At 44.4% G+C, this 14,326-nt stretch overlaps 1 protein-coding gene across 2 annotated transcripts in view; it reads left to right on the top strand.

Annotated features, from left to right (window-relative positions):
- Positions 1–14,326, top strand: part of LOC147112847 (3',5'-cyclic-AMP phosphodiesterase 7B-like) — a 208,092-nt gene that overhangs the window by 34,950 nt on the left and 158,816 nt on the right. For both annotated transcript variants that reach the window (XM_085997546.1, XM_085997544.1), the window contains exon 2: positions 12,649–12,709. In XM_085997546.1, the coding sequence (XP_085853672.1) occupies positions 12,649–12,709 (61 nt within the window). The remainder of the gene's footprint in view (positions 1–12,648; positions 12,710–14,326) is intronic.

Genomic DNA, 14,326 nt, shown 5'->3' with positions numbered 1-14,326 from the left:
TGCCGCAGCGCCACACACTGCGGCGTGTCGCACCGCGGTATTGCAGGCCTTCCTCCCCTTAAAGGGGAGGGGCCTTGTGCAGCGCGACCTGGGGCCCAGCTGAGCCCCCGGGGATCGGGAGTGCAGGCAAAAGAGCCCGGCACTCGAGAAGTGCTGGGCTCTTGGAGCGCAACCAGCACTCCGCAGGGGGGGCGGGGGGCATTTCAGGAGGTCTGGGACGGGAGCACAGGCAGGTGCTGGCAGGCGGCCAGCAACAAAAATGGCCGCCCCGCACCTCGCCTTTAAATTGCGCCTCCCCGGCCGCAGGTACGCCCCCCTGACCCCGTCGGACATAGTGCCTGGCAGTAACTCAGGGGGCGCTCCCGAAGATCGTGGCCGGGGCGTGAGCAGGGCGCTGCGCACGCCAATGACGGCATCCGCAGCGCCGCAGGACGCTACCGGTTAGCACCACCACTAACCTCCCGCTGAATTTTGCGGGAGGCGTGGGCAGTGCTGCGCCCGGGCGCTAGCTGCTTTGTGTCCCGTTAGCGCCCTCTTAAGGCGCTAATGGGAGGCGCAACCAACTGAATTTTTCCCCCATACTTTTTTTTCATAAAATTAAACTTTTGTTTAAAATATTTAATTAAAAGGCAATTTCATTAATTTTAAATATGTAATTAAAAAAACAAATTATTTCATGTGTTCAGGTATTTTTTAAGTGATCCCCTTTCATACTTATGGGGATTCTATATGTACGGAACTCCCATAAGTATGAATGAGGATTCCCTTCTTTTATTGGTTGGGCCAGCCCATGTGATTCCAGGGGCGCTTGCGAGCCGCAGACGCCCCTGGGATACGTGGGCTTCTACCTGTGCATACCCGGAGAGGCCCAAGAGCACGAGTCTCCATACCTCCCCGGGCCACCAGGTTAATTCGTAGATTTTTTGCTGGTCGGAAGCCTCCGACTGCAAATTTTGAGCCTACATGTCTTTGAGAGATTTCTGAACCCGATGTCTCTAGGATATTATTAAAACTAAAGGATATTATTTAAACTATTGTAGACTTTGTTTGTGAAAATGAATTTTCTTTTGAGGTTTTAAAAAAAAAAAAAATATTCTCGGGATGTGGGCGTTGCTGGCAAGGCCATCATTTATTGCTTATCCTTTGTTGCCCTGAGAAGATGGTAGTGGGGCCGCCTTCTTTATCACTGCAAGGCCATTTCAGAATGGCAATTAAGAATCAACCGTGTTGGTGTAAGACTGAAGTCACATAAAAGACAGACTGAGTAACAATGGCAGATTTCCTTCCATTTATGACAATCTGACAGCTTTACATAATACCAGCTTGTTAAAACTGTTCATCTCATACTGTCCTAGTGGGATTTGAACTCACGTTTTCTGGATTCCAGGCCTCTAGATTGTTCTGGATTACTAAACCAAAAACATAGAAACATAGAAGATAGGAGCAGGAGTAGGCCATTCGGCCCCTCGAGCCTGCTCCGCCATTCAATGAGATCATGGCTGATCATCCAAATTCAGTACCCTGTCCCTGCCTTCTCCCCATATCCCTTGATCCCTTTAGCCTTAAGAAATATATCTAACTCCTTCTTGAATATATTTAATGAATTGGCCTCAACTGCCTTCTGTGGTAGAGAATTCCACAGGTTCACCACTCTCTGGGTGAAGAAATTCCTCCTCATCTCTGCCCTAAATGGCTTACCCCTTATCCTTAGACTGTGACCCCTGGTTCTGGACTCCCCCGCCATCGGGAACATCCTTCCTGCATCTAGTCTGTCTAGTCCTGTTAGAATTTTATAAGTTTCAATGAGATCCCCTCTCATTCTTCTAAACTCCAGCGAGTATAAGCCCAATCGACCCAATCTCTCCTCATACATCATTCCTGCCACCCCAGGTATCAGCCTGGTGAATCTATATCCACTACACTACCGTAATGCTTTCCTTGTTACCTGCCTTACTTTCACTTTATAAAGTTGTAATTGATCTCTGTGACCTCACTGCATATCATTGCATTGTAATTTAATTGCCTTTCGGATTGAAATTGTATCTTGCAATAATAGTAACAAATGCATTAATATGAAGTTCCTCTGTTATTTTATGCAAGGTGTTAACTTACCTATAGGCTCAATGCCTTTGTTAATATAGCAGGCAAGGAAAATTCATATTGAAGTGTTAATTGATTTACAGTATTATTAATCTACCTGAAATGTCTCTACACCTAATAGTGTGCTGCTTTTGTAATTTTGAAAAGTAGAATATACAACTGAGAACTTTGAGGGAGCGAGTTCATCCCATTTCCGAGAAAGACCTTCACACTTAACCTGTGGATTATGAGGTTTTGCCATGAGCATGACTAAAATCTCCAACCTCAAAATTACGATTAGGGCCAAAGCAAAATCACAGCAGCTCTCTGAATCAGGCACCAGGAAATGGGGTGGAACCCAGTTCCAACGGGACTCTCTTTTCCATCCTGTCATTTTTCGGGAGTGGGGCAGTGGAAAGGAAAATCAGAAGGGATGTATAATGGGTGGCCAATTCACTTCGTCAGCTTTCTGCTCCCACTGAAGTGTTCCAATACCTTTGTAGACAGGTGGGGAGGTTGGGGGGGCGGGGGTGGGGGAAGAAGAAAAGAAAGACTGATGCACAGACTTCACAGTATGTATGTTATTTAAATAAAGTGCAACTTTATTATTATTCTTTCCTTTTAAAATTGGCAGGCATGTTGGCGTTGTTTGAAAGTCATGGTAATGCTGTTTCAGCGATCCTAATTTCAAAGTCGTTAACACTTCAAAGAGTACTTTGCATCATAAATCTTCAAGGTGTTACATGACCCTCCCTCCCACCCACCCACCAACCTGCTTCACAGTGTTCTTTCAAATTAATGTTTGATCAAAAAATGAGCATCAAATAGAAATGCCAAAGATTTGAAATGGACTTCATTTTTTGCCATTAAACAAAAATTATAACAGTGTACAGTACCTTGTGAGGAGACAAAATTGTACCTTATGGGGAGAACAAATCTACTTTTAGCAGGGTGCCTGTATTATAACATTAATAATAAAGCATTGAAGATTCACCTTCTTCATTAAACAATGCTTACAAACTTTTATTGTTCATCACAATGACATTATATAAACATGATGTCATGAATTATTTCAATGGTACTTGCATCATTGTATTGCGTGTCTGATTTTTTACACTTTATAATACTGACTGCCATTTTAACTGTAAAAAGAATAAAGTGTTAATGCAATCCGCGCTGCAGAATTCATGCTGTAATTTCTATCTGAAATCTGATAACATTAAAATTTGTCTGTGTGTGTGTGTGTTTTGAAGACCTTGTACAAGAATTGACATTCAGTTGTGTGTAGATCTGGTAAACTACTCTGTACGTCATTTTCAGCAATCTTTTCCCAAGGTGGGATACAGTTGGAGGGATCAAAACGGTTACATATCCTTTAAGCACACAGCCAAGCAGGTGATGGGCGGAACCCAAGAATGTGCATCTTCTCATATGACAGATCAAGGTTCCTCTACTTTCCCTTCATACTACACAAAGCTAAAAACAAGAGTAAAACAAAGCAGTATTTGTTTAGTGACAAGTTTACCTAAAGCTTTGTTCTTTTAAGAAAATGAGGTGGAAGAATAACTCCCAAAATCAAATCAAATCAACTTTTATTGTCATTGTTAGTGCACAAGTGCAGTACAACGAAATGTAGGCTTGCGGCTCCCAAGAGTGTACATTTAGATTAAGACATTTAAACATTCAACATACATTTGGCTTGCAATACATTAACATAAACATAACCATAATAAAGTGCATTGGCAGATCTGCAGGCTTTAGAGTTTATTTGTGGAGTTCAGTAGGATGACAGTCCTGGGAAAGAAGCTGTTCCTAAATCTGGTCGTACGGGTGCGAATGCATCTGTAGCGTCTCCCAGGTGGCAGGAGGGCGAACAGACTGTGGCTGGGGTGGGTAGGGTCTTTGATGATGGACCGTGACCTCCGTAAACAGCGTTTCTGGTATATGTGCTCTATGGTCGGTAGCCGGGTGCCGGTAATGCGTTGGGCAGTTTTGACTACCCGCTGCAGGGCTTTCCGCTCATAGTAGCTACAGCTGCCATACCATACTGTGATACAGTTTGTCAGGATGCTCTCTATTGTGCAGCGGTAAAAGTTAGAGAGGATCAGGGGTGACAGGTTACATCCCTTCAGCCTCCTTAGGAAATATAGGCGCTGCTGGGCCTTCTTCACCAGAGAGGAGGTATTGAGGGACCAGGAGAGGTCTTCCGTGATGTGGACTCCGAGGAACTTAAAGCTGTCCACCCTTTCCACCACCGCCCCATTGATGTGGATGGGGGTGTGACTTCCGCCTTTGGACTTCCTGAAGTCCACAATGATTTCTTTGGTTTTCTTGATGTTAAGGGCCAGGTTGTTATCGGCGCACCACTTCACCAACCCTGCATTGCTGTTTTCTACCTCCTCCCAAAGATACACAGACTAAACTGTCCCAGTAAACTGTTTCAGCTTGCTTCTGTTTCCTCTTATCACAACTCCATTCTGTTCTCCCTTATCCCATCTCTACACACCTACATCTGTATCTCTTCTAATTCCCACTGCTGCTTTGATAATTTCACATTCTCCAGCCCCATGTGGCTCCTTTTCACCATGAATGTACATATTCATCACAACTTGGATTATTGTCAAGGCAATCCCAACTCCCCAGACCTTCCAGTGTGTCTACCTTACTCTCGAGATTAAGGTAACAAATCAGAAAATCCTGACTATTCCAACGCACTCCTAGCTGGCCTCCCACGTTCTACCCTACGTAAACTTGACGTCATCCAAAACTCAACTGCCTGTATCCTAACTCTCATCAAGTCCCGTTCACCCATCACCCCTGTGCTTGCTGACCCACATTGGCTCCCGGTTAAGCAAGGCCTTGATTTCAAAATTCAATCCTTGTCTTCAAATCCTTCCATGGCCTCGCCCCTCCCTATCTCTGTAATCTCCTCCAGCCCCACAACCCCCCCCCCCCCCCCCCGAGATATCTGCGCTCCTCTAATTCTGCCCTCTTGAGCATCCCGGATTATAATCGCTTAACTATTGGTGGCCGCGCCTTTTGTTGTCTAGGCCCTAAGCTCTGGAATTCCCTGCCTAAACCTCTCTGCCCCTCTATCCTCCTTTTAAGACGCTGCTTAAAACCTACCTCTTTGACCAAGCTTTTGGTCATAGGCCTAATTTCTCCTTACATGGCTCAATGTCAAATGTTTTTGTCTTCTAATGCTCTTGTGAAGTGCTTTGGGACGTTTTACTACGTTAAAGGCATTCTATAAATACAACTTGTTGTTGTCTTTCAATTACTTTTAGCTACTAGACTTACCCTGTCTTTTCAAAAGATCCCCCTTGTCTTTGTTAAACGAATAGAACATCACACCTGCAGAAGTAAAAAAAAAACTGCAGATGCTGAAAATTCGAAACGGATACAGAAAATGCTAGAGACAGGTCAGCATCTGTGTAGAGAACATACAAGTTAACATTTTAGGTGTAGTTCTGATGAAGAGTCTACACCTGAAACGCCAACTTGTTCGTTCACTCCACAGCTGCTGACTGACTGACCTGCTGAGCGTTTCTAGCATTTTCAGTGTATCAAATCTTCACGCCTCGTTTGAAATTTAAAAACATTAAGCAAATTAATTTAACAAAAGATGAACCAGCAAATAAGTAAGTCATATAATAATTATATACTTACAGTAGAAAATGTATTAACTAACTTCTCATGGGCAAAATAATTTATAAAAAGCAACTCGTTAAGAAATAAGCTAATTTTTTAAAGGTAGCTTCCAAATTCACACAAGGATTGCATTTCTGCCAGGGTGCTACTGATTGTCCTCTGTAACTTCAGCAGAAGATCTGCGGAAACCCCAGAGAAACTCAGCATTTCTTATTACTGTGGGAGCCCATTAAACAGCTATTTGGAAATTTCAAACAGTTTTGCTTTCTGTCTTTTTAAGGAGATTCAGACTGAGTGGTTCTTTCAATGAAGGTCTAAGTTGTCTCTTGATTTTTAAAAATAAGACCTCACTTTATATCCTGGAAAAGAGCTACTGGAACTTCCTGGATTTTGAATGTCTGACCGTTCAAATTTTAAAAAATCAGACACAAACGGAGCTAATCACACAGCATTGTTTAAGTTTGAATTATTTCTCTCCCGCCTGCAACCGACAAAAGTGTCAACATTGAATAGGCTTGGTACTGGAATCTGAACTGCAATCCATTGCTTGGGGTAGATGTATGGTACTGTAAGCATCCGAGGGAGACTCATTGTTTGTGTGATGATTTAATTGATAATGGAATAAGTAAAGTAAATAGAATCACTTTAGCAATAGTGCAGAGGAATAAGCAAACCGGTATTACCCGCTCCTCTGGGTAGAGACGTAACCCCTTCCTCTTCCTGGTGTTCTTCCTTTGATTCTCTACAATGAGTTCTGTCTTTCTCCCAGTTTATATCCTGTCTCCCTTCCTGCTATGTCATTTGATCACCCTGTGGTCCAGGTTCTGTGACTCCACTATCGCGGCTGTCTTGTATTGTTCGCTTTACTTCGCATGCAAACCCACTTAATTAATATGCAAATTCATTTTTGGATTGTGTAAAGATCATAATCTCGCCCATCTGCACTTACTTCCCTTGATCAATAGCACTCATGCTGTGATAAAATGGTCAGCAGCCCAAATGTGATCAAAAGGTCCTCTTATCAGTAACTCGCACAACATGATCAAACCGGTTTCAATTTATTGTTGCATCACCTGAAATTTATTCTAGCTTAATGTTGTATCACCTGAAACTTATTAACCCCATGTTTGAATTCTACCATTACCACCCTGCCTGCTTTAAGCTAATACTTTGAAATATAATTTTGCCATTACCCTGCTTCCTCCAAGTGAATTCTAAACATTAACCCAATTCTGGTTTTCAGATATTATTTCTGGCCTAGTCCCATTTTTTTTTGTTTTGTTTATATCCTGTTCTTTCAGATACATTTTTCATTTATAGTAAGCAAGACTGCAATAGGAGAGGTGAGTGAGATGTTTTTGAGGAAGGAAGTTATAAGATGTATATTGTATTTTCACTGGGTGGTGCTGTTGTTGTTTGGCAAACTGACCTCTACCGTGCGGAAGCTGAACGCCAACTCTCCGACTCCTACCGCCGCCTGGACCACGACCCCGCTAGCAAACATCAAGCCATTGTTTCCAAGACTGTCATTGACCTCATCTCCTCTGGAGATCTTCCCTCCATGGCCGCCAACCTCAGACCCCCAACCCCACACAGCTCGCTTCTACGATAGCAAAATACTGCAGATGTTGGAAATCCGAAATAACAACAGAAAATGCTGGAAAAACTCAGCAGGTCAGGTGCCTGACCTGCTGAGTTTTTCCAGCATTTTCTGTTGTTAGCTCGCTTCTACCTCCTTCCCAAGACCCACAAACAGGACTGCGCTGGTAGACCCATCGTTTCAGCCTGTTCTTGCCCCATGTTACTTATCTCTTCCTATTTTGATTTTTTTTTTCTTCCCTTGTCCAGTCTCTTCCCACCTACATCCGCGACTCTTTCGACGCCCTCCGTCACTTTAACAGTTTCCAGTTTCCTGGCCCCAACCGTCTCCTTTTCACTGGACGTCTAATCCCTCTACACCTCCATCCCCCACCAGGACGGCCTGAGGGTGCTCTGCTTCTTCCTTGAACAGAGGCCCAACCAGTCCCCATCCACCACCACCCTCCTCCGCCTGGCTGAACTTGTTCTCACATTGAACAACTTCTCCTCTGACTCCACTCACTTCCTCCAAATTAAAGGTGTTGCTATGGGAACCCGCATGGGCCCTAGCTATGCCTGCCTTTTCATGGGATATGTGGAACATTCTTTGTTCCAGTCCCACTCGGGTCCCCTCCCTTTTTCCGGTACATCGATGACTGTATCGGTGCTGTTTCCTGCTCTCGCCCTGAATTAGATAAGTTCATTCACTTTACTTCCAATTTCCACCCTTCCCCCACCTTCACATGGTCCATCTCCGAATCTTCTCTTCCCTTCCTTGACTTCTCCGTCTCCATTTCTGGCGATCAGCTTTCGACAAACATCCACTACAAGCCCACTGACTCCCACAGCTACCTGGACTAGACTTCCTCCCACCCCGCTTCCTGTAAGGACTCTATTCCATTCTCCCAGTTTCTCCGTTTCTGCCGCGTCTGTTCTGACGATGCCAACTTCCATGCCAGTGCTTCCAAAATGTCTTCCTTTTTCCTCAACCGAGAATTCCCCTCTACTGTGGTTGACACGGCCCCTGACTGTGTCCGTTCCATTTCCCGCGCTTCTGCTCTCACCCCTTCCCCTCCCTCCCAGAACCATGATAGGGTTCCCCTTGTCCTCACCTTTCACCCCACCAGCTGTCTCCATTCAACGGATCATCCTCCGCCATTTCCACCACCTCCAACGTGATCCCACCACCAAACGCATCTTCCCCTCACCTCCCCTTTCAGCATTCCGAAGGGACCGCTCCCTCCAGGACACCCTGGTCCACTCCTCAATCACCCCTAACAGCCCTTCGCCTTGCACCTTCCCGTGCAAGCGCAGGAGATGCAACACATGTCCTTTTACCTCCTCCCCACTGTCCAGGGCCCCAAACACCCCTTCCAGGTGAAACAGCGATTTACTTGTACTTCTTTCAATTTAGTATTCGCTGCTCATGATGTAGTCTCCTCTACATTGGGGAGACCAAATGCAGATTGGGCAACCGCTTTGCGGAACACCTCCGTTCAGTCCGTAAGGGTGACCCTGAGCTTCCGGTCGCCTGTCACTTTAATTCACCGCTTCACTCCCACTCTGATCTCTCTGTCCTCGGCCTATTACATTGTTCCAATGAAGCTCAACGGAAGCTCAAGGAACAGCACCTCCTCTTTCTATTAGGCACTTTACAGCCTTCTGGACTCAACATTGAGTTCAACAATTTCAAACTATAACCCCTGCCCCCATTTTTCATGCTGTATGATTTTTGCCATTCCCATTTGCAACATTTTATTTTTCCTGCCTCTTACAAAAGCACAGTATGTTCCTTCAATTCCTTCCTCCCCTCCCACCCCCCACCTCTCCCCCTGTCGCTGCACCTGCTTAATATCTGTTACATCTCCAGCTTTTTCCAGTTCTGATGAAGGGTCCCAGACCTGAAACGTTAACTCAGTTTCTCTCTCCACGGATGCTGCCTGGCCTGCTGAGTATTTCCAGCGTTTTCTGTTGTATTTTCACTACTCTGGTTGTATGTAACCCATTTTCAGTTTAAATCAATTCAAATGTTTACAGGCACAGATTGTACTCCCATTAAGTAAAATATGTTTTCCATATAGGTATCTTTCTCTTATCAATTCAATCTTGTCATATTTCTGAATTTTCCTCATGGAGCTAGATCATCAGTTTCATTAATTGGTTTGTGAAAATCAGTTTTGTGCTCAACATACATGCCTACCAGCAAAATGTGCAAAAGTGGCAACAGTTTCCACAAAGCTGACACAGCCCCAAAATGTTGATAATTCAAAATGTGCTGAATAGAAACATAGAAGATAGGAGCAAGAGTAGGCCATTCGGCCCATCGAGCCTGCTCCGCCATTCAATGCGATCATGGCTGATCATCCAAATTCAGTACCCGGTCCCTGCTTTCTCCCCATACCCCTTGATCCCTTTAGCCTTGAGAAATATATCCAACTCCTCCTTGAATATATTTAATGAATTGGCCTCTACTGTCTTCTGTGGTAGAGAATTCCACAGGTTCACCACTCTCTGGGTGAAGAAATTCCTCCTCATTTCTGTCCTAAATGGCTTACCCCTTATCCTTAGACTGTGACCCCTGGTTCTGGACTCCCCGACCATCGGGAACCTTCCAGCATCTAGTCTGTCTAGTCCTGTTAGAATTTTATAAGTTTCGATGAGATCCCCTCTCATTCTTCTAAACTCCAGCGAGTACAAGCCCAATCGATCCAATCTCTCCTCGTACGTCATTCCTGCCATCCCAGGTATCAGCCTGGTGAATCTTCGCTGAACTCCTTCCATGGCAAGAACATCCTTCCTGAGATAAGGCGACCAAAACTGCACACAATACTCAAGGTGTGGTCTCACCAAGGCCCTGTACAACTGCAGCAAGACATCCTTGTTCCTGTACTTAAACCCTCTCGCTACGAAGGCCAACATACCATTTGCCTTCTTAACCGCCTGCTGCACCTGCATGCTTACCTTCAGTGACTGGTGCACAAGGACACCCAGGTCTCGTTGCACTCCCCCTTCTCCCAATCTATTGCCCTTCAGATAATAATCTGCCTTCCTGTTTTTGCTACCAAAGTGGATAACCTCACATTTATCCACGTTATATTGCATCTGTCATGCTTCTGCCCAATCACCCAACCTGTCCAAATCATCTTGGAGTTTCTCGGCATCCTCCTCACAGCACACACGCCCACCCAGCTTTGTGTCGTCTACAAATTTGGAGATATTACATCTAGTTCCCTTGTCTAGATCATCATTAATATATATTGTGAATAGCTGGGATCCAAAGACTTTGGCCTGTGAACACTGAAGATACATTGGGCCAGAAATTTGGGAGTCCCCATTTTTAGGTGTGCTGAGGGGTACATACTCTGTGCCAGAATGGTGAGGTATGAGGCTCCCCAGATATTGTACCTAATTACAATGGAGCTGACTCAACATCGGAGCCCGTCGGCGAAGACCTAGTGGAAAATCATGGATATGGCAAGAATTATTTACTCGTATCTGGGGAAAACCCCTGTGGAAATTCTGGTCCTCAGGCTTTTACTATGAAATGTACACCATGACCCTGAATTTGCAGTTGGCATGATGGCGTACTCTCAGAGTACACCGTCACACCACCTTTGAAATTGACCGCAGGTTCGGAATTTCCGCATGCGCTAAATCCCAAACTTGCGCTCTGTCAAGTTCCGACTGCGCATCGGCTTCGCTGCACATTTCACCGACCCATTCAAATCAACGTGCTGGCGAAAAGTTGAGCTAATTGCCCACCTACTGCGCATCACTTACCCTGAAAATGTTTACGTCTGGTGCAAACAGGCACAGGGGCCTGTTGTAAAAGTGGTGGGGGGGGCGGGAAATGAGAAAATTGTATTAGTTTATGCTACAGTGAGGCACTGGTTCATGTCTGAGTGGATACAAACTTCGAAAGAAACTTTAATTTGTTCGAGTTTGAAAACGGCCTTTTTGTGCCACCATCTTTGCTGCCCAAAAGCCTTTTGTAGTTTCAGTTTAATTATTTCCCAACTTCTGTTTCGATAGGACTTAATTCACTTTCATGATTTCCTTATGTTATCAGACATTTAAAATCTCGATTTTTAGATTATTTGAATTAAGCAAAAGTTAGTCTAATAGAGGAGATTGTAATCATAGGTTTGTATATTATATCTTGGTTTGTGTATTAAATACTATTACAATGATCGTAATTTATTTATTAATATAAAATAGAATTTTTGGCTGCTAAGTTATTTAAAATGAGCTGTGGGCAAATCAGCAATCTCTTCTGTTTCCTGGTTGGTTGGCTAAGAGTCAGGAAGTGAAAGGTGCACTACCCCACGTGATCCCAGGTTCGCATACGCACAACGGTGCGCCCCTGGAATCCGTGGGCCGCTACGCTGCGCACAACTCTGCAGCGTTTGAAAGCAACTTTTCGAAGGGTTCGCACAAGGCAGGTAGAAATCTCGTTCGGTTGTGGGCGGCGTACTCCTCCGCTTATTCAGGGCCCATAAATTCTTTTGAGGATAATTATTAGAATAACTGGTATAATTTAATATCGTTTTCACTATTGTGTCTTTATAACTAAAATGGCTTTGCATTTGTCACTTTTTCCCTTATAGTCTATGTGAAATTTTGAACTGATCAAAAAACAGTGAAATACTGGCACAGTGCATTTCACAATCTCTCAGAAAATTCCCAGTCATTTCCCTTTTATCCGTGAGTAGCACATGAGAGATCCATAACTTGCATTTCAACCTTCATTAAGGAAAGCATTGAATCAGCAGTGTAAATGAAAGACTGCTTGAAGGGTCACGTCTAATTTGTAACTTTTAATGACGTCGTCCTAATTCATAAGTTTTTTTCCGCGACATAATCTTATTTTTTTTCCTTTCTGTTCTGAGGACTGTGACTTGTGTTGGCTGTCCTCAGTTCTCTGGTGCCTCACCTAAATGGCCATGTGTGAGCATGAACTATGATATCAGTTTAGGGTAGTGCGAAGTGCCTCAGAACTGAGCCCGAATCCCTGGTTCATTTAATATCCAAATATGCATACTTTCCAGCAGGGTGGGTTTCTGCATACCAGCCTTATTTGCTGTTTTCTTCCCCATTCTAGCCTGGCAAGGCTGGCTTTTGAGGTCTGCTTGGTTCAGTACCATACTAGATGGTACCTCTACCCACAGAGCCTTTGTGAGGTGGGGGGTGTTTTTTTTTTAAGTCTTTAATAATCAGAATTCTCTTTTTTCGATAACGTTGAGAAAATTAAGCTTGCGTTCTGTAAAAAAAAATACAAAGCGGACGGTATCCTTAGGTTAAAGAACTATACTATTGAGAAAAATTGTTTTTTTCTTTCAGAGGTGTGGAGCTATCTCATTTGACGGTCCTGATCAGAATGCCCAATGTGTTCGCATGCTAGGTAAGATTCGTCCATTTCGAGAGGTATTTACAAGTTCAGTGTGCAGAACTGAAAATATTTTAAATGTTCACTTTTTAATAACTTTTCCGTTCTCGCCACCAATGTCTGCGTGGGTTTACTGATTATGTCATTGGTCCCAGGTCTGTGTTCCATTATTGGCCACCACAGTCCTGTGCATAGAAGGGACATACTAGCCAGGGTTGCTGCTCTTGATTGTTACCTAGTGTTCATTCTTGGAAAGAGTATGTGTGTGTCTGTGTCTGATGAGGATAGATTTGGACTTGGCTGTGAGGTCAGAAGTTCAAGTCCTACTATGGTACGTTGTGAAGCTGAATTTCAAAAAAATCTTCTGCTAGCTCCAGGAAAATTACCATGAATTTCTGTCGGATTGTCGTAAAAACCCAACTAGTTCACTAATATCCTTCAGGGAAGGGAACCTGCCACCCTTACCTGGTCTGGCCTACATTTAGCTGCATTTCCACAGGACTTCATTGACTTTTAATGCTGTCAGGGCACCCAGGGGTGAGCAATAAATGTTGTCTTGCCAGTATCACTCACATCCCAAGAATAACATTTAAACAATACATGGTGCGATGTTGGAATAACCAATGGCTGCTCACTGTGTCCAAGCTCATCAATGAATAATAGTCAATTGGGTAAGGTACAAAAGGCCTGTTGATACTAATGGAACCATAACTAGCATCAGTGATGATTCTCAGAAGTAAAGATACTGAAAAACCGCTTGATATTCTCACTATCACCACTGATGAATCACTCCCACTCCCGCACTGTTACCTCTGATGTTCCCCAAAGATTTATCCTTGGCTCCCTCCTATTTCTCATCTACATGCTGCCCCTTGCGGCGACACCCGAAAACACAGTGTCAGTTTCCACATGTACGCTGGCGACACACAGCTCTACCTCACCACCACTTCTCTCGACCTCTCCACAGTCTCTAAATTGTCAGACTGCTTGTCCGACATGAGCAAAAATTTTCTCCAATTAAATACTGGGAAGACCGAAGCCATTGTTTTCGGTCCCTGCCACAAACTCCGTTCCCTAGCCACTGACTCCATCCCTCTCCCCGGCAACTGTCTGAGGCTGTTCGCAACCTTGGTGTCATATTTTACCCCGAAATGAGCTTCCAACCACATATCTGTGTCATCACGAAGACCGTCTATTACCACCTCCGGTACATCACCCGACTCTGCCCCTGCCTCAGCTCATCTACTGCTGAAACCCTCATCCATGCCTTTGTTACCTCTAGACTTGACCATTCCAACGAACTCCTGGCTGGCCTCCCACATTCTACCCTACGTAGACTTGAGCTCCTCCAAAACTCGGCTGCCCGTGTCCTAACTCACACCAAGTCCCATTCACCCATCACCCCTGTGCTCTCTGACCTACATTGGCTCCCGGTTAAGCAATGCCTCGATTTTAAAATTATCATCCTTGTTTTCAAATCCCTCCATGGCCTCACCCCTCCCTATCTCTGTAATCTCCTCCAGCCCCACAACCCTCTGAGGTATCTGCGCTCCTCCAATTTTGGCCCCTTGAGCATCCCTGATTTTAATCACTCAACCATTGGTGGCCGTGCCTTCAGCTGCGAAGGTCCTA

The sequence above is a fragment of the Somniosus microcephalus genome, chromosome 9 (genome assembly GCF_052327205.1).
Source record: "Somniosus microcephalus isolate GS21.2 chromosome 9, FLI_Smic_1.0, whole genome shotgun sequence".
NCBI lineage: Eukaryota > Metazoa > Chordata > Chondrichthyes > Squaliformes > Somniosidae > Somniosus > Somniosus microcephalus.
The sequence above is the reverse complement of the archived record's forward strand: the minus strand, read 5'-3'. Positions and strand labels throughout refer to the sequence as shown.